Below are 15590 nucleotides of genomic sequence, written 5' to 3' on the forward strand. Positions count from 1 at the left end.
TTGGACAAATAAATAGGTACAACTAGATGGCCCCCTGCCGGGCAGGTGCTGGATGCTGCTCTTGATATGCACGATCTCATTCATTCCCCAACACAGTGGTGTGAGGCACCTACTCCAGCCCAAGAAAAAGGCTTAGGAGATGAAGTGCCTTTGTTACAGCTGCACGGCCAGTATGTGGCAAAGCTGGAATTCCAATTCAGGTCAGCCCAGCAACACTGTTCTGACTGCAGAATGAACTGAACTGCCCGAGACCATGGCCCTGTTTGAGCGCATCACCAGAATGTTTGTTTCTAGCGTGGTTCTGGGACCTGAAGGAGGGACTGTGTGGTGGGTGGGGGTACACGCTGAAGAGCAGAAGTGCGAAGGGAAAGGGGAGGGACGTTAAGGCAAAGCAGCCGCAGGAAACCTGGGCTCCCTCCTTAGGGCACTAGCAGCCAGCTCCCTCCATCAGCAATGAAGATGGCTGAAGGTGAGACTTAACCACAGAAGACGATGAGCCTGAGAGGCATTTATTTTAAAGCTCTTGCTACATGAATAAAAGTGGTCCTAAATTTTTGATCCATGATTGCTCCTGTTGCCGTTGGCGATAATCTATAATAAGGGTTATGAAGTCAGTCACTCAACATTTAGAGGACTAGTTGTCCCTTCAGTGGTTTTCTAAGTTTTTATTATAAAGCTTTATGTGATTTTTCAATATGATGCTTCCATAACACTTAAGTCTATAATTTTACATTGAGTAGCTTTTCATTTTTACAGTAGTGAGATGTAAACGGTAAAATATGCCACCATGCTTTACAAACTGAATCTGCCTCATATGTCACAGAAGTGGTAACAGTGACTCAGAATATACTTGGCTTCAGCATTAATAATCCTTAACATCACTTATTTGATAGTTGCATTTGTTCTCCCCTGAGGCTACTTATGTTAAAATCATGCAATTTTCATGAATAATTTTTTGTCTCAGCTGCAGAAAAGGAAAAGCAAAGTTGAGATGGGTGGGTGCAAGGGATGTGATTTGCTCATTATCCCGAACTGCTAAGAGTATGCCAAGAAAATTACCATTTAAAAGAAACAATAGAAATCAACTAATGAATTACAAGCAAACACACTGAGAATTGTTCTATGATGGGGAAAACTCGGCAATACTTTAACCTAAAATCAAAAATATAACTGGCCTGTTAAAATCGCATTTTCTAAGGACAACTCTCACACGAAAAACTCTTTTTGTCTAGAATTACAGGGTTAGAAGTGTTCACTAGTCCACTGGAATTTTAATTTGGTGACAGTAAAAGAAGATAAAAGCTATAATAAAATATACATTTTTAGAAGTAGTGTTGAAAGTGATGACTTAAATAATAAATGTTAAAGAGTGTTTTGTTAATAAATTACAGTGATGCCACACAATGACACATCTCTGCTTCTCAACTGGAGTAGGTTTTCCTGTGACAAGAGTCTTTTCCCTTCACCTGGCCCCCTCTGGTTGGCAGGTACTTGCTGTTTGCCCAATTTCTTCTAAATTGCCTTGCAGGTGTGTACTCTTCTTATACCTAAAATCAGGCGTATACTTTCTGCTGTATCCACGATTAGCCTTTTCTCCAGAGCACACAACCCACATGTTGATGTTTACATTTCACTCATTTCATTCCCCAAAACTCTCCTTTCAGACTCAAGTAAGAAAGTGTGACAATATAAACCATGTGACTATTTGTGGCTTTCTCTACATAATTAGTTTCATGGAATGTTTGTTTCTGAATGTATTTCTAAAACATATGAAATCCTGATTGGACACTAAAAGGTTATATCAAGTTTCATTAAGAGAAAATTGGCATAAACCAAACATTAACGGACAGGTTTTAAATAAACACTAAAATAGCCTGGGAAACCTCTGTCTATAATATGCCATACAACCCTTCAACTATCATCTCTTTTCTCTTTTCTGGTTAATAATCTTTTCTTTTAATCATTTATTCAATTAAAATGATTATGAAATGTTTAAAAACAAAAAGGACAAATAATTACATAGTAGATATTATTTAGTATGTCTTTATAATAAAGATAAATTTAATCAATAGCCATTTTCTTCCTAAGAAATACAAGGAACTTACCATGTTAAAGCTCCTCTCTAAAACACCCCTGTGTAATTCTTATCTCAGGAACTGCTTTCAATGAAGCCTGTTAGGAAGGAATTTATCTGGTCTTTGGAATTAAGCTGTTTTCACTCACATGTCATCTGACTTTAAGTGTGCAACCAGGGAAGCCCTCAGAACACCAAGACATGGAGCTGGCACTGCTATCAAGGCTGCTCAATTTCAGCAAGACTTCAAAAACGGAAGGAAAATATGCTTTTCCAGCTTAGGATGCAGCTGTTGTCTTTCCAACCTATGTTTGTCTACAGTTTAACAGTGAACAATGATGGCACTCTTTGTACTCTGGAGGGAGTACAGGATGTTGGTGCACACTTAAGTGGCTCCCTTTGATACATCCTTCTGGAAGGAAGCATTAACAGGTGTAGGATGTATCAGCTTTCATGAAAACTATATGAGCATACATTATACTAGGGTTAAAACCTGAACTGCTTCTCTGCTATTGAGAGACATGTCTTTTGGAGCATACAAAATGATAATAACAATAAGTAGCTAATATTTATTGAGAGGTTACTTGCAGAGCTGGTATCTGAGCCTAGGCTGTGCAACTCTAGAGTGTAGGCTTTCATTAACCATTCTGCCTATTGTCTTTTAGTGGGGAGCGGACAGTCCTGTCCTAGTTACTGACATAAAACATGGTTGTATATCGAAGAAATTTTAAGGCCAAGTTGAAGAGATCTGATTGTGACTATGTTGCATAAAGCAAAGAGATATCTATGGGTAAAACCAATAATGGAGTGGTTTGTAGCCTAGCATGACTTGCTCTTGGAACTGAAATGTTCCAAAGCATTTCTGGAAACTCCATCTACCTAAAGAAACCATTATTTGCATTTTGTTCTTTTTGGGCGATATTCAGTCCTCTTCTAGAATCAGACCTCCCTAGCAGTTATGTAAACTATTTCAGGTTGCAGTGGTACCACTGTGAAAAGGAATGCAAAGGTTTCTATTATTCTTGACATGGAAAGCAGGTCGAGAAAGGCAGACCCATCAGATCTGAGTGATGGGATATGGATTAGGGCTCCAAAGAGGATCTCTAATATAGGAAATAATAAAATGGGGATAGGTAGTGTGTGGCAACAATACGCTATACAATGCAGAGATAGAGACACTGCTTCCAGAGGGACCTTCAGTCCCTGATCCCTGGGACAGACCGAATGGCGGCGTGCATGGGGAGCTGAAAAGAGGCGCAGGAGAAAGTGCTGTGGCCTCAGAAGGAAGGAACATGACAGATGTCCACAGCACAGAAGCATCCTGCTGGCGGAGGTACAGAGCATTCATCAGTGTCGGTCTCCAAAGAGAACGCTCAGAAACTGAGCTTGGGTACTTGTGCATGCTGTAAAGAGGGGAACAGAGAGAAGGCAATCAAGGACAGAAAAAAATGAATAGCAGCCTTCAGAATGGAGGGGTTTGGTGACCCAAAGGATCTGGCTGCTGCCTTCTGTCAAGGAAGTGAAGTGAAGGGAACAGCCTATATTCATATGCTTCAGGGGCTACTGCCAGAGAAATAAAAGCTTTCATTAGTCTCTATCTTCCTTAATTAAGCTCTTCTCAGTACACAAGTGGAATCATCTTTTATTTAAGAAAAAAGAGAATAAATCTAATAAATGAATGAAATACAGATAAATTGGCTCCCTAGACATAGCTCAGTGCAGACAGTCTCAAATTTTCCATGGCAGTGAAGGGTGTTGCATGAGGAAATTTCCAGCAGCTTCCTTTTGAGTGAGAAGGCAAGAAACAAGTCACTGGTTATAGCTAGAAACTTCCTAAACTGTTTGCTGCCTTGAAAAACTTGTCCTAAACTGTGCCCATGGGTGAAAAAGAAACCTAGTGCCCAGATTTCTGGAAAAGTGGTTCTAGGGCTGCACTCGGTCTTATTTTTTCTTCTGCAAAATGGGGTAGGGGTGGAGAAGAGAAATGGCTTAAAAAAGTTCCTAGGCTGGGTGCAGCGCCTCATGCCTGTAATCCCAGCAATTTGGGAGTCTGAGGTGGGAGGATTGCTTGAGGCCAGGAGTTTGAGACCAGCCTGAGCAACATAGCAAGATCCTGTCTCTATAAAAAATAAAATGGTTGCTTATCCCTGTAGTTCTAGCTACTCAGGAGGCTGAGGCAGGAGGATCCCTTGAGCCCAGGAGTTGGAGGCTGCAGCAAGCTTTGATCATGCTACTATACTCCTGCCTGGGTGACAGAGTGAGACCATGTCTCTTGAAAAAAATCTAAATAATTAAAAATCAAAATGAAGTACCCAAATCTGTGGGTGCATTAAAATCACAAATTAGTAAGAGTTGGGTATCATTTATTTATACCTCCACACTGGGTAATTTTGAAGTCACTGGTATATTCCGAATTGTGTGCTGATCCTGGCAAGTGACAGGTGCACAGAAACCCTTTGTTCAATTTTGAATGAACCAGGCTGTAAAGGAGTAGCTTTGCTTTGCAAGGACTCATGGTGCCAGAAGCACGGGGAAGCCAGCACTTTGGAAAGTACACGGGTATTCGTTTCAGCTCTCTCCTTTTAAAGGGCTGAACCTGGGAGAAAGATGTAACCTCACAGTTTTTCTTCCTGTTGAATAAAAGGCCCTCTGGGGGAACAGGTCTGTCTTAACATATGAGGTTTCTCCTAGGTTGAACTTTGCACACACTCTATTAAAGTATGAACGTTAGTCCATGCAGTTTGCAAATACTTTTGCATATATGACTCACTTGAACTTATGTGGATGAAGGTCACTTAAATATAGTTCTGCTTTAATTGTCAACTGTTTTAATAACAAAACAAGGAAACTGGACTGTGAGCTTCTTAAAGTTTCTATCACCTCTAAAAGCTTCTACAAGTTTTCTACTTCAAATGAGGAACCCCTCTAAATCCTCTTGAAGGTTTAAAAAGCATTTGTTTTAAGACACCTTAAATCTGAGTGCCTGCTTAACAACAGGACATCATTTATTTTCAAATTATTCTATATTAACTTTGGTTCTCTTATAAGAGGGCCACATTTTCCTTATGGCATCTATAACAACATAGGTGGATGTTACCTAACATGCTCTATTTTTTACTTCATCTTTTAATTTTAACTCTTTCTTTCAATGTTCTCATTGCTAATGAGCAAGTTTATTTAGAGCACAGGGATGAGAAATATCTATGAAAGTGACCATTTGGCTAATTGGCCACTATCTTTTAAAATTAATCTAGTGAAGAGAAATTATTGTTTAAAAGGAAGTTTCTGGATAAGCTGCTAATTGCAATTGTTCATTCTCTCTTGTAAAACCACAGATGGTTGGTAAAATGCAGGCAGGGTCTGTATAAACTTGGCCCTGGGTAGCTGGAATACTTATGACAGTGACTTTTATGGAGTCACTGTTTGCCTGTATATAAATCACATTTTCTCAAAGCGTCCCTATTTAAATTTGGAAACCAGAGAATACTCCACTTCACTAGGTAATACTTTTAAATTAGTCTCAAATAGGACATAACAAATGAATCCAAAACATAACCTACAACTCACTGACAATGCAGGAACAACTTTACCAGGAAGCACAGTGTTAGCTAACACAGAATTTGCACTTGAAGTGCAAGCCACACTGGTTCTTGGAAGAATAAAAACAAAAGTTGTTTACTGAAGGCTAAGCTTTTGATTTAAAAAAAAAGTTCTTTCAATTCTACTGAGAAATAATTTCAAGTGTTCATCTCCATCTGAAGGCCAGAATGCAAGAGAGAAAAGCTGCTTTACAGAGTGTGCAGAAGTTACACTGACGCTCTGAGAACCCTCCACTACCGGAATGGCTTGCCCAGGAAAGTGAGTGCAGCATTCAAAGCACTATTATTTATTGCTTCAGAGGCCTGAAGGGGAATTTTGAGCCGGGAAAATATAAACAATATTTATCTTTTTGAAAAATCTTTATTAAAACTATACCAGAAGTATGTGGAATAAAGGTAGAAGAAAAACAAATTGACAGCAAAAGGAATGAAGTCACTACAACAAAGTTTCAACTGTTGTGCAGTGTTTGAGGCTCTGTAAATATTTCCACTATAAACCTTCACTCCCCACATTTTTATTATTTTCACATAAAAGTTTGTTCCTAGCTGAAAGTGTCTGGAGGGAACTTTTTAGGCTTCTCTTTTTCAAATTATGGACAAATTATAACTACAGACAAAACTGATTATATGTATGGGGACAAGGGTTACACAAATAGGGTCAGGGTTGAGCCAAGCAAAGTTAGTTTAACAAGATGGACTGTCTCTAAATACAGGATTTGATTTACTGACATATGTAAAGAAAGTGTTTTTAAGAATAGAAGCTGACCAGCCCTTAACTTGAAACAGAAATAGTCAGAGATGTTGGAGATAATGCCACCAAAATCTGCCCCAGGATTTTGGCTTTGCCAGGCCAACATGAGCCATCCTTTCTACCTGGCTGAGATATTCTACTGTCTAAGTGGCGTGTGGCACACGGTAAGTCCCAATCCATTCATTTATTCATTCACTCATTCATTCTTGTATTCTTAGTGAGCTTATGTTTTATGCCAACTCACTACAAGACAGGTGGTGCATACTTATTGAATCATGGATAAACCCTGCAACCCCTTCTTCAGATGCCCTGGTCATGATGAAGTGATCTTCTGCCAAGGCATCTTCCTCTTCACACAGAATGCCCCTGCCTGACCTTGGCAGTTCTGTCTGATGGGTGGTTACAGTTTTCATTGTAAATGACTATCTGGTATCTGGTTCTCTATACCAGTTCCTGTGGTCTTTGCTAGTGTGACCTGGCATCCTCAAAGATGACACTGAGCATCTGGATCCTCTGAGCACAAAAGGAAGACAGTGATGGCGGTGATAAGGTCAATGGCATGTGGTGGGGGCCTATTTGGATGGCCAGTTCTCCACAGATCACAATCTCTATGAATTGCTCCAAGGCTTCTTAACTATGTACAGTTTAAGTTTATTCACATGTGAGAAATGAAAAGTTCATGTATGTCACTAGCTATTTAGGGGTTTATGTAAGACTATTTACATTTTGAAATGTGAACATATGCAATTAGTAAGACCTACTCTACTTTGTCTGAGTATATTTTCAAGGTCAGCAAAAAAGGACATTATTTTGTAAATGGGCACTTACTAGGTATTAAAAAGAAAAGGCCCCTTTGCTGGGGCCTATGTCCAAAATGCTATTTCTTAGGTTATATTCCAGGATTTTTATAATTTGAGGTTTCACATTTAATTCTTTAATTCACCTTGAGTTGATTTTTGTATATGGTATAAGGAAGGGGTCCAGTTTCAATCTTCTGCATAGGGCTAGCCAGTTATCCCAGCACCATTTATTATTCAACAATAATAATAATGGGAAGTCCTTTCCCCACTGCTTGTTTTTGTCAACTTTGTCAAAGGTCAGATGGTTGTAGGTGTGTGGCACTATTTCTGGGCTCTCTATTCTGTTCTGTTGGTCTATGTGCATGCTTTTGTACCAGTACCATGCTGTTTTGGTTACTGTAGCCCTGTAGTATAGTTTCAAGTCACATAAAGTGATGCCTCCAGCTTTGTTCTTTTTGCTTAGGATTGCCTTGGCTATTTGGGCTCTTCTATGGTACTGTATGAATTTTAAAATAGTTTTTTTCTAATTCTGTGAAGAATGTCATTGGTAGTTTGATAGGAATAGCATTGAATCTGTAAATTGCTTTGAGCAGTAGGGCCATTTAAACAATATTGCTTCTTCCTATCCATGAGCATGAGATATTTTTTCACTGTTTGTATCATCTCTGATTTCTTTGGGCAGTGTTTTGTAGTTCTCATTGTAGAGATCTTACACCTCCTCAGATGTCAAAAGCAATTGCAACAAATACAAAAATTGACAAATAAGACCTAATTAAAGAGCTTCTGCACAACAAGAAAAACTATCAAGAGAATAAACAGACAAACCTACAGAACGGGAGAAAATATTTTCAAACTATGCATCCAACAAAGGTCTAATATCCAGAGTCTATAAGGAACTTGAACAAATTAACAAGCAAAAGCCAAATAACCCCATTAAAAATTTGGCAAAAAACAGGAACAGATACACTTGAAAAGAAGGTACCATGCGGCCAGCAAGCATATGAAAAAATGCTCAACATCACCGATTGTTAGATAAATGCCTATCAAAACCACAATGAGATACCATCTCACACCAATTAGAATGGCTATTACTAAAAAGAAAAAGTAACAGATGCTGGAGAAGTTGTGGAGAAGATGGAATGCTCATAGAGTGCTGGTGAGAATGTGAATTAGTTCAGCCATTGTGGAAAGCAGTGTGGGAAATTTCTCAAAGAACTTACAACAGAAGTACTACTTGACCCAGCAATCCCATTATTGGCTGTATACCCAAAGAAAAATAAATCATTCTATATGATTCATGCATGATTCAGATACATACATGCATGTGTTCATCACAGCAGTATTCACATTGGCAAAGACATGGAATCAACCAAAATGCCCATCAACAGTAGACTGGATAAAGAAAATGTAGTACAAACATACCATGGAATACTATGCAGCCATAAAAAAGAATGAGATTATGTCCTTTGCAGCAACATGGATAAAGCTGGAGACCATTATCCTAAGTGACCAATCACAGGAGCGGAAAATCAAACACTGTATGTTCTCACTTATTAGTGAGAGTTAAACACTGAGAACACATGGGCACAAAGGAGGCAGCAACAGACACTGGGGCCTACCTGAGGGTAGAGGGTGGGAGGAAGGAGAGGATTAAAAAACTACCTATCGGGTATTATGCTTATTATCTGGGTGACAAAATAATCTGTACACCAAACCCTCATGACATGCAATTTACCTATATAACAAACCTGCACATGTACCCCTGAACCTAAAAGTTAAAAAATAAATAAATAGCCCCCTACAAGGTAGACTATTTTCATCTTCATTTATGATGAACACAGAGATGTGAAGTAACTTGTCCAAGGTCACACAAGTTACCAATGGAGGAACCAGGGTTGGGGGTTGAGTTCAGACAATGTAGTTCCAGAGTCTGTGTTCCTAATCATTAAGCTATCCTGTGCTGTTTCTCAAAAACAGTAACAGGTCACGTATACATGGCATTTGCTCCATGCCAGGAATTGCTCTAAGCATTGATACATACATAAGTTAATGTAATCCCCAAGGTCACCCACGGGAGGCAGTATAGTGAGGTGGGGAGGAGCTTTGATGCTGGAGTTCAGTGGCTACACTTGAATCTGGCCTTTGCACTTTTAGGTCTGTGACTTGGAGCATGTTATTTCAAGTCTCTTTGTCTCCCTTCCTCTCATTTATAAATTGGGGACAATCCCATATATCCCCCATATTTGTGGTAAAGATGAAATGAGCTCTGTATGTGTGCTGGGAACGCTGTCTGGCACATGGTAAGGTCCTGACTATTATTACTATTTACCAAACACCAGGACTCTACCTGATTAAGTTTAGGAAGTTCAAATACCTTTTCTGTGACAGCACAAGAATTTGGATCCCAGCCTTCTGGCTGTGGTACATGTGTTATTTCTACTACATCCTGCTTTTACAAAATAAACATCAGCTATGGGACCTGCTACTCTAGTCTCTGTCATTCAGAGACAGCATTTTCTAATATATTATAATTGCTAAAATTGTTGAAAGGTGAGCAAAGGCACAAACTTTTCATGCACGAATGCAAAATAATATATGGGCAGAAAACCCAGCCTGAGATGAACCGTAAAACCCAAACTGACTATGGTTCAAAATACTAATGATTATAACAATACTCTAGGGTATTTTACTACAGGGTTAGGCTAGTAAACATTTTAGTAATAGTTTGTTAAAGTTAGTAAAAATTTTGATGCTTTCAGGAATGTATTTCACAGTTATAAACAATCTATGACATTTTGTTAACCCCTAAGTATGGTTTTTTAAAAAGTAGAACTGCATGTTCTGCACATGTACCCCAGAACTTAAAGTATAATTTTAAAAAGTAGATTAATTAAGTCTATGGTTTCTGTCTTATCCTCAAATAACTTTTAATGTTTCTGACCAAAGTAAAGTTCATAACCTGAGGTCCATAGAATTACTATAATTCATGAATAAAATTGGGGGGTGGGGGTAGTCCATGAACCACCTTAAATGAAATTTTCTTTCTGGGGAAGTGATCTTGATATTTCATAAGTTTTGAAAGAAGTTCTGTGTCTTCCAAAGGTGAGGGACATTTGGGCTAGAGTGTACAACGCTGGGCGGTCCTATGGAAAACACGGTTGGGGGCACAAGGGTCTCCTGTTCTCACGTGGGCATGGGGGCTTCTGTTTGGAGATCCTCTCTCTAGTCCTGGATTCCACAGGGTGCTGTACAGAGCTAATGCTGATGGAGACAAAAAGAAACTATATATGGCAAGATGAAAGCTAAGGTCGGAACCCCAATCAGGTAGCCAACCCTGTCAAATTAGCACAGTTCAGAAAGAGAGAAATGATGAAGTGGGCATTGAGGCACCTAAACCCAAAAAAGTAACGTGTGCATCTCAACAATCTATAGCTCAGGTTACAACATTGAAGACAATAATAATTAACATGTATTTTCAGACATGACTGTATCATCGAACATTTGCTTTTTATTATGTTGTCATGAGAAGCATCATAACTTAGAAAGCAGGGCCTGGATCTGGATTAACCACGTGGTTTTGGGGGGTGAGCATGCAGTACACAGGAAAGAGCACACCAGGCCTGAGCCTCTTTCTTGGGGGATCCCAGTGCACAAATGACTCTGGAAAATGCTCACTTAGAAGTGAGGAAGGATGCTCAGGGCTGGGCAAGACATGTCTAGAACAGACTCATAGCACGTTCTTCAGTAACAGTCTTGCATGGTCTTTCCCTGAGTTATCTGACTCTTGAGGTAAGTTTTAAAATTAAAACTAAACAAAGCCGAGTGCAATGGCTCATGCCTGTAATCCCAGTGCTTTGGGAGGCCATGGTGGGAGGCTCCTATGAGCCCAGGAGTTTGAGACCAGCCTGGACAACACAGATTTAGGGAGATCTTAAATCTACAAAAAATAAAATAAAATATATTAGTCAGGCGTGGTGTGCAACTGTGGTCCTAGATGCTTTGGAGGCTGAGGTGGGAGAATTACGTGAGCCCAGGAGTTCGATGCTTCAGTAAGCTATGATCCCACTACTGCACTCCAGTCTGGGTGACAGAGTGAAATCATGTCTCTAAACAAAACCAAACAAAAATCAAAAGAACACTTATCCAGGGCCCCCATGGCTGCCACCATGAGGCCAGCAGGTGTTCTATCCAGTCGGTTCTTATGTGTGTGGCTTCATCCAGCTTGCAGGCCATATAGTCTCCAAGGTTGCATTTTGATGGTGAAATACAATCACTTCTGGGCAATCCTACCCACTTGCATGCTCTTCTGCCCCTCACTTGAGCCTGCTTTTGAAATCTCCACTCTGCCCTGCCTCTACATACAGACATGCAGTAGCGGACACGACTTCCTCTCCTTTGAGCCCCTGGTTTGCTAAATCATAAATCTTGAATGTTACTGTTGCACTAATGTCTGGTCAGTCAGACATGATGAAGTTAATATTGGGTCATCATATATTAGTGGCCAGACAGAAAACAATTAAACCAAGGGGAGATAGGAAGAACATATTAATACTAAAAAAGCAACAGATCTGGCTTGAATGGGATGCTTTCAATTTGCAGAAACGTCACCCATTATTATCAAAGGTCAAAGTCAGTTACAGCTAGAAAAATCAATAAAATTGAGGGTGGATGGGAGGAGGAGACCTAATACATACATTTATAATATGTCCTCTGTATTGAAAGAACTTGATGAACATCTGTGCATTACTAACTCTTGGAAGTAAAACTGGTTGTCAGCAAATTGGACCATTTGTATAGTTTCATAGGTGCCTGCTGTGAATATATTTTAAAGAATTATGTTAGTGCAAAACAGAGGACAAATAGAGCAAGAAGACATTTAAAGACTGCATCTGCCTGTTGGTCTTCATTGCCCATTTTGTTGGCCTCTTGGAGGTATTGATGTTTTTTTTTGTTGTTGTTTTTCAACAAAGGTGATCTACGAACATATTCTACCTGTCCATGCCAATTAGTGCAGATTATCATCAGTGATCTTGATTACTGGTGATCTAAGGCTATTAGTCCATTATCTTGTGGTATATAATAGAAGATTCTAGCTTTCTCATCTGAACATCATGGTCTGAATGTATTATTCTTAATATGATATGTATAGTCTTGACTGCATGTTAGATTACAAATATTCATTCATTTTCCCTCCTCTCCTTGCACCACCACCAGCAGTGATGTTAGTACTGCCAGTTTGAGAAGTCCAATCTGAAGCCCACCTTGTACCAGGGAAAGGCTGCCACGACCTGGGAAACAGGGCATTAGTCAATGCCCTTCTCCATTAAGGGCAGACTGGTTGTCTACTGCAAACTGATGACATTTGCTATTTCTTATCTGCTTACAAATACATTTGCTCATTAACACTAGAATGCTGCCAGAGAGGATTACTGAGCTACTAAGTATCACTCACATGAATTCTGCAGAAAGTGACTTCTCTAGCGGCATTTCTCTTTAAAGAATAATCTCCTACAGGGGGAGAGGGGCAGAGAGAATGGACAAAGGGAAGGAAGCCTGGTAAAGGGCCATGTCTAGACCTTGGCAGTTTCAGTCTCTACTTTAGCTGTCCGTTTAGTCACCTTAATCTAGAGGGCCTCAATATTGAAAATACAAATAAGAGCAACTTAATGTTCTTGTTATCTATGAAAACATAGGTTGCTAATCAAGTTATTGGAGAGAAACGAAGCTCGGGAGTATTTTGGGTATTTTACAATCAAATTTTCACATGAATTTACAAAAACTGTTAATTTCAAATTATCATAAAATGTATTAAATCTGATGTTGTGATGCTTAATTTAGAACATTCTGAAAGCCATCAGAATGAATTTCAAGCCCCTAACAACAGGTTTCTCTAACGGCACTGATGAATTCCGTTTGGAAGCAGCAGGGTTAGGAGATGTCTAGGACCAGACTCTGACATGCAACCTTGTTCTATCCCATATGTAGGAGCTCAAGCTGAGCCTTGCTTCCTGAAGAACTCAGCAACCTCTGTGTAGTAGGGCCTGCTTTGTGCCAGGTTCATACGGGAAACTCTACAGACAATTTTGCATCTAGCTAGCAAAATGACCTTGGAAGGAGCCATTACCAACTTCAAGTCATAGACGATGAAAGACAGTGGGAGCTCCAGCAGGTCATCTAGACCTGAGTGCAGAGTACCCTAGTGGTGATGTGAGACTGTGGACTCTATGTGGTGTCATCCAGGTTCTTGGGGTAGCTGTGGGCGTGGGGCAGGATCAGTTTCCACAGTGGCTCCATTTCAGCCATAGCTGGAGCTTTTCCACCCCAAAGCTTTGCTGTCCAATGCTACCACAGGGAATAACCAAATGTAGCTATTTCTATCAATATTAAAATTTAAAATTCAGTTCCTCATTTGTAGTAGCTGTATTTCAAGTATGCAGGAGCCACATGTGATTTGTAGCTATGATATCAGACAGTGCAGATAAGAGAACATTCCCACCACTGCAGAAAGTTCTACTGCACGGGCAGATCCAAGTGTTGGAATTTTGCTCTCTGGCTACAACTGCCTCTTCTCCTAACCTATGACTCATCAGTGGGACCCAGCCTCAATCCGTTAACTCCTTCCCTCTCCTCATGGTCCAGTGGACACATCTGATTGCCCTTCTTCCAAGCCTGGACTTTCCAACCCCAATTACCTTGGCATCGTTGATTCCCTTGGTCACTGACTTTCTGTGTACCTCCTGCCCCCATGCCTAACCTTTGGCAGGTCACATCCTTTTCACTTCCCTGCTACTGTTCCTGGGATGTAGCCTATTGCCGAAAACAATGATAAAATACTAAAATGGGGAGAACATGTGCTGTTCAGCCTTAGCTGGGTCTTCTCTGCTTCTTATTCCTTCTTCAGTTCATCCCATATTGACTCACTGACTCATCCTTTAGGATGCCTCATTCTCTAAAACCTCGCTCCCTCACGACCCCCACCCTCTGCAGATGACCCACTTCATACGTTGGGAAAATCACCCCAAAACCATTGCCATGAGCTTCCTCATCATGTCTTCTAGCTCTTCTGTTTCCTTTAGCCAAGGTGGCCCACCAGCTGCTTTCCACCTGGGAGAACTAACTTTCTGCTTCCACATCTTTGCTCATGATATTTCTCCATTCAGAAGGGCGCTTCCCAATCTCACCTCTGCCACACAACAGTTTTTGAGTCATCCCACCTGAAAGCAACCCCTTCCTGCTCCAAATATCCCTAATGTTTTATCTGTATCTGTTCCTCTCACAGATGTCACCTGCCACCGTACCTACTAAAGTACATACAGGTGACTGCACATCTTCCCCACTAAACACAACCACTGTGAGAAGGGGGTGCTTGCTGGATTCAGCCTGGCTCTCCAGCAGCAACCAGCACAGTTCCCTGTGTAGAGAGCAGCTGGTGTATATTGATGGAATGGCTATCTATATATCTACTTTTGCAAATGTCCAACTTACTCCTAAGGTAGACATATTGAATTCAATAAAGAATTGATGGACACATTTCTCCTAATGATCTCAACACGAAGTTCTAACTAAACGATTTACATGACCAGAATGTCTGATGGGAAGGCAAGAGTGTACCTGTCGATGGCTAGAACTGCAATAAATGTGCAATATCTTCCTGAAGGAGGGTGAAGTGGGTAGAAAATGATAGCAAGTGGGCAAAAGAAACAAAGAAAGACAACAAAGTAGAAATTAACTTACCTTGGGTAGCAATGTAATGATTGGGTCGATGATAACCCTAAAAATAAATAAAAGAGAATATTTGATAAAAATAAAATCAATAAACAGCAGATAAGTCACATGCTAACTTTGCTGAAATGAATGTGCACACAAACGCCAATAGCTGCATCACCTGAAAGTTAAATGGCCAACCCAGCACCATTGAGTTTCTCTTAATTAGTGAAGGTGCATCAAATACAACAGTTCTGATGCTTGCACCAAAGGTGTGGGTAACTTAATCATAACTGGCTATGAGATGATGGATGAGCAAGAAACACTAACAACTTATGGATTCTCTGAAATAACATGAACATTACTCTTACAAAGTGCAAACAAGCTGAGAATTTGCAACAGAATTTCATTTGTGTTTGGGATGTCATTGGCAATATGCCAAGGGTTTAACACACATTCTGTTATATTGGTATAGATAGTTATATCAATAGTGATCCTCAAAACCATTCTTAAACACTGCTAATACCATGACATGCTACTGTAGCAAGGGCCAGGAATTTAAAGAGGCAGAAGTTCTGAAAGATCCCTTCCTTTTATCATGACCCTATAAGAAACAAGACAGATAAAAATTGAGGCCAAAGAAAAAGGGCCAGGTGTGGTGG

The 15590-nt window shown here is 40.1% G+C and overlaps 1 protein-coding gene across 20 annotated transcripts in view; it reads right to left on the bottom strand.

Annotated features, from left to right (window-relative positions):
- The window catches only part of PTPRM (protein tyrosine phosphatase receptor type M), an 840386-nt gene that overhangs the window by 72213 nt on the left and 752583 nt on the right, over positions 1-15590 (bottom strand). For all 20 annotated transcript variants that reach the window (XM_054460379.2, XM_054460383.2, XM_063653925.1 and 17 more), the window contains one exon: positions 14959-14995. In XM_054460379.2, coding sequence (XP_054316354.1) covers positions 14959-14995 — 37 coding nt within the window. The remainder of the gene's footprint in view (positions 1-14958; positions 14996-15590) is intronic.

The sequence above is a fragment of the Pongo pygmaeus genome, chromosome 17 (genome assembly GCF_028885625.2).
Source record: "Pongo pygmaeus isolate AG05252 chromosome 17, NHGRI_mPonPyg2-v2.0_pri, whole genome shotgun sequence".
Lineage (NCBI taxonomy): Eukaryota > Metazoa > Chordata > Mammalia > Primates > Hominidae > Pongo > Pongo pygmaeus.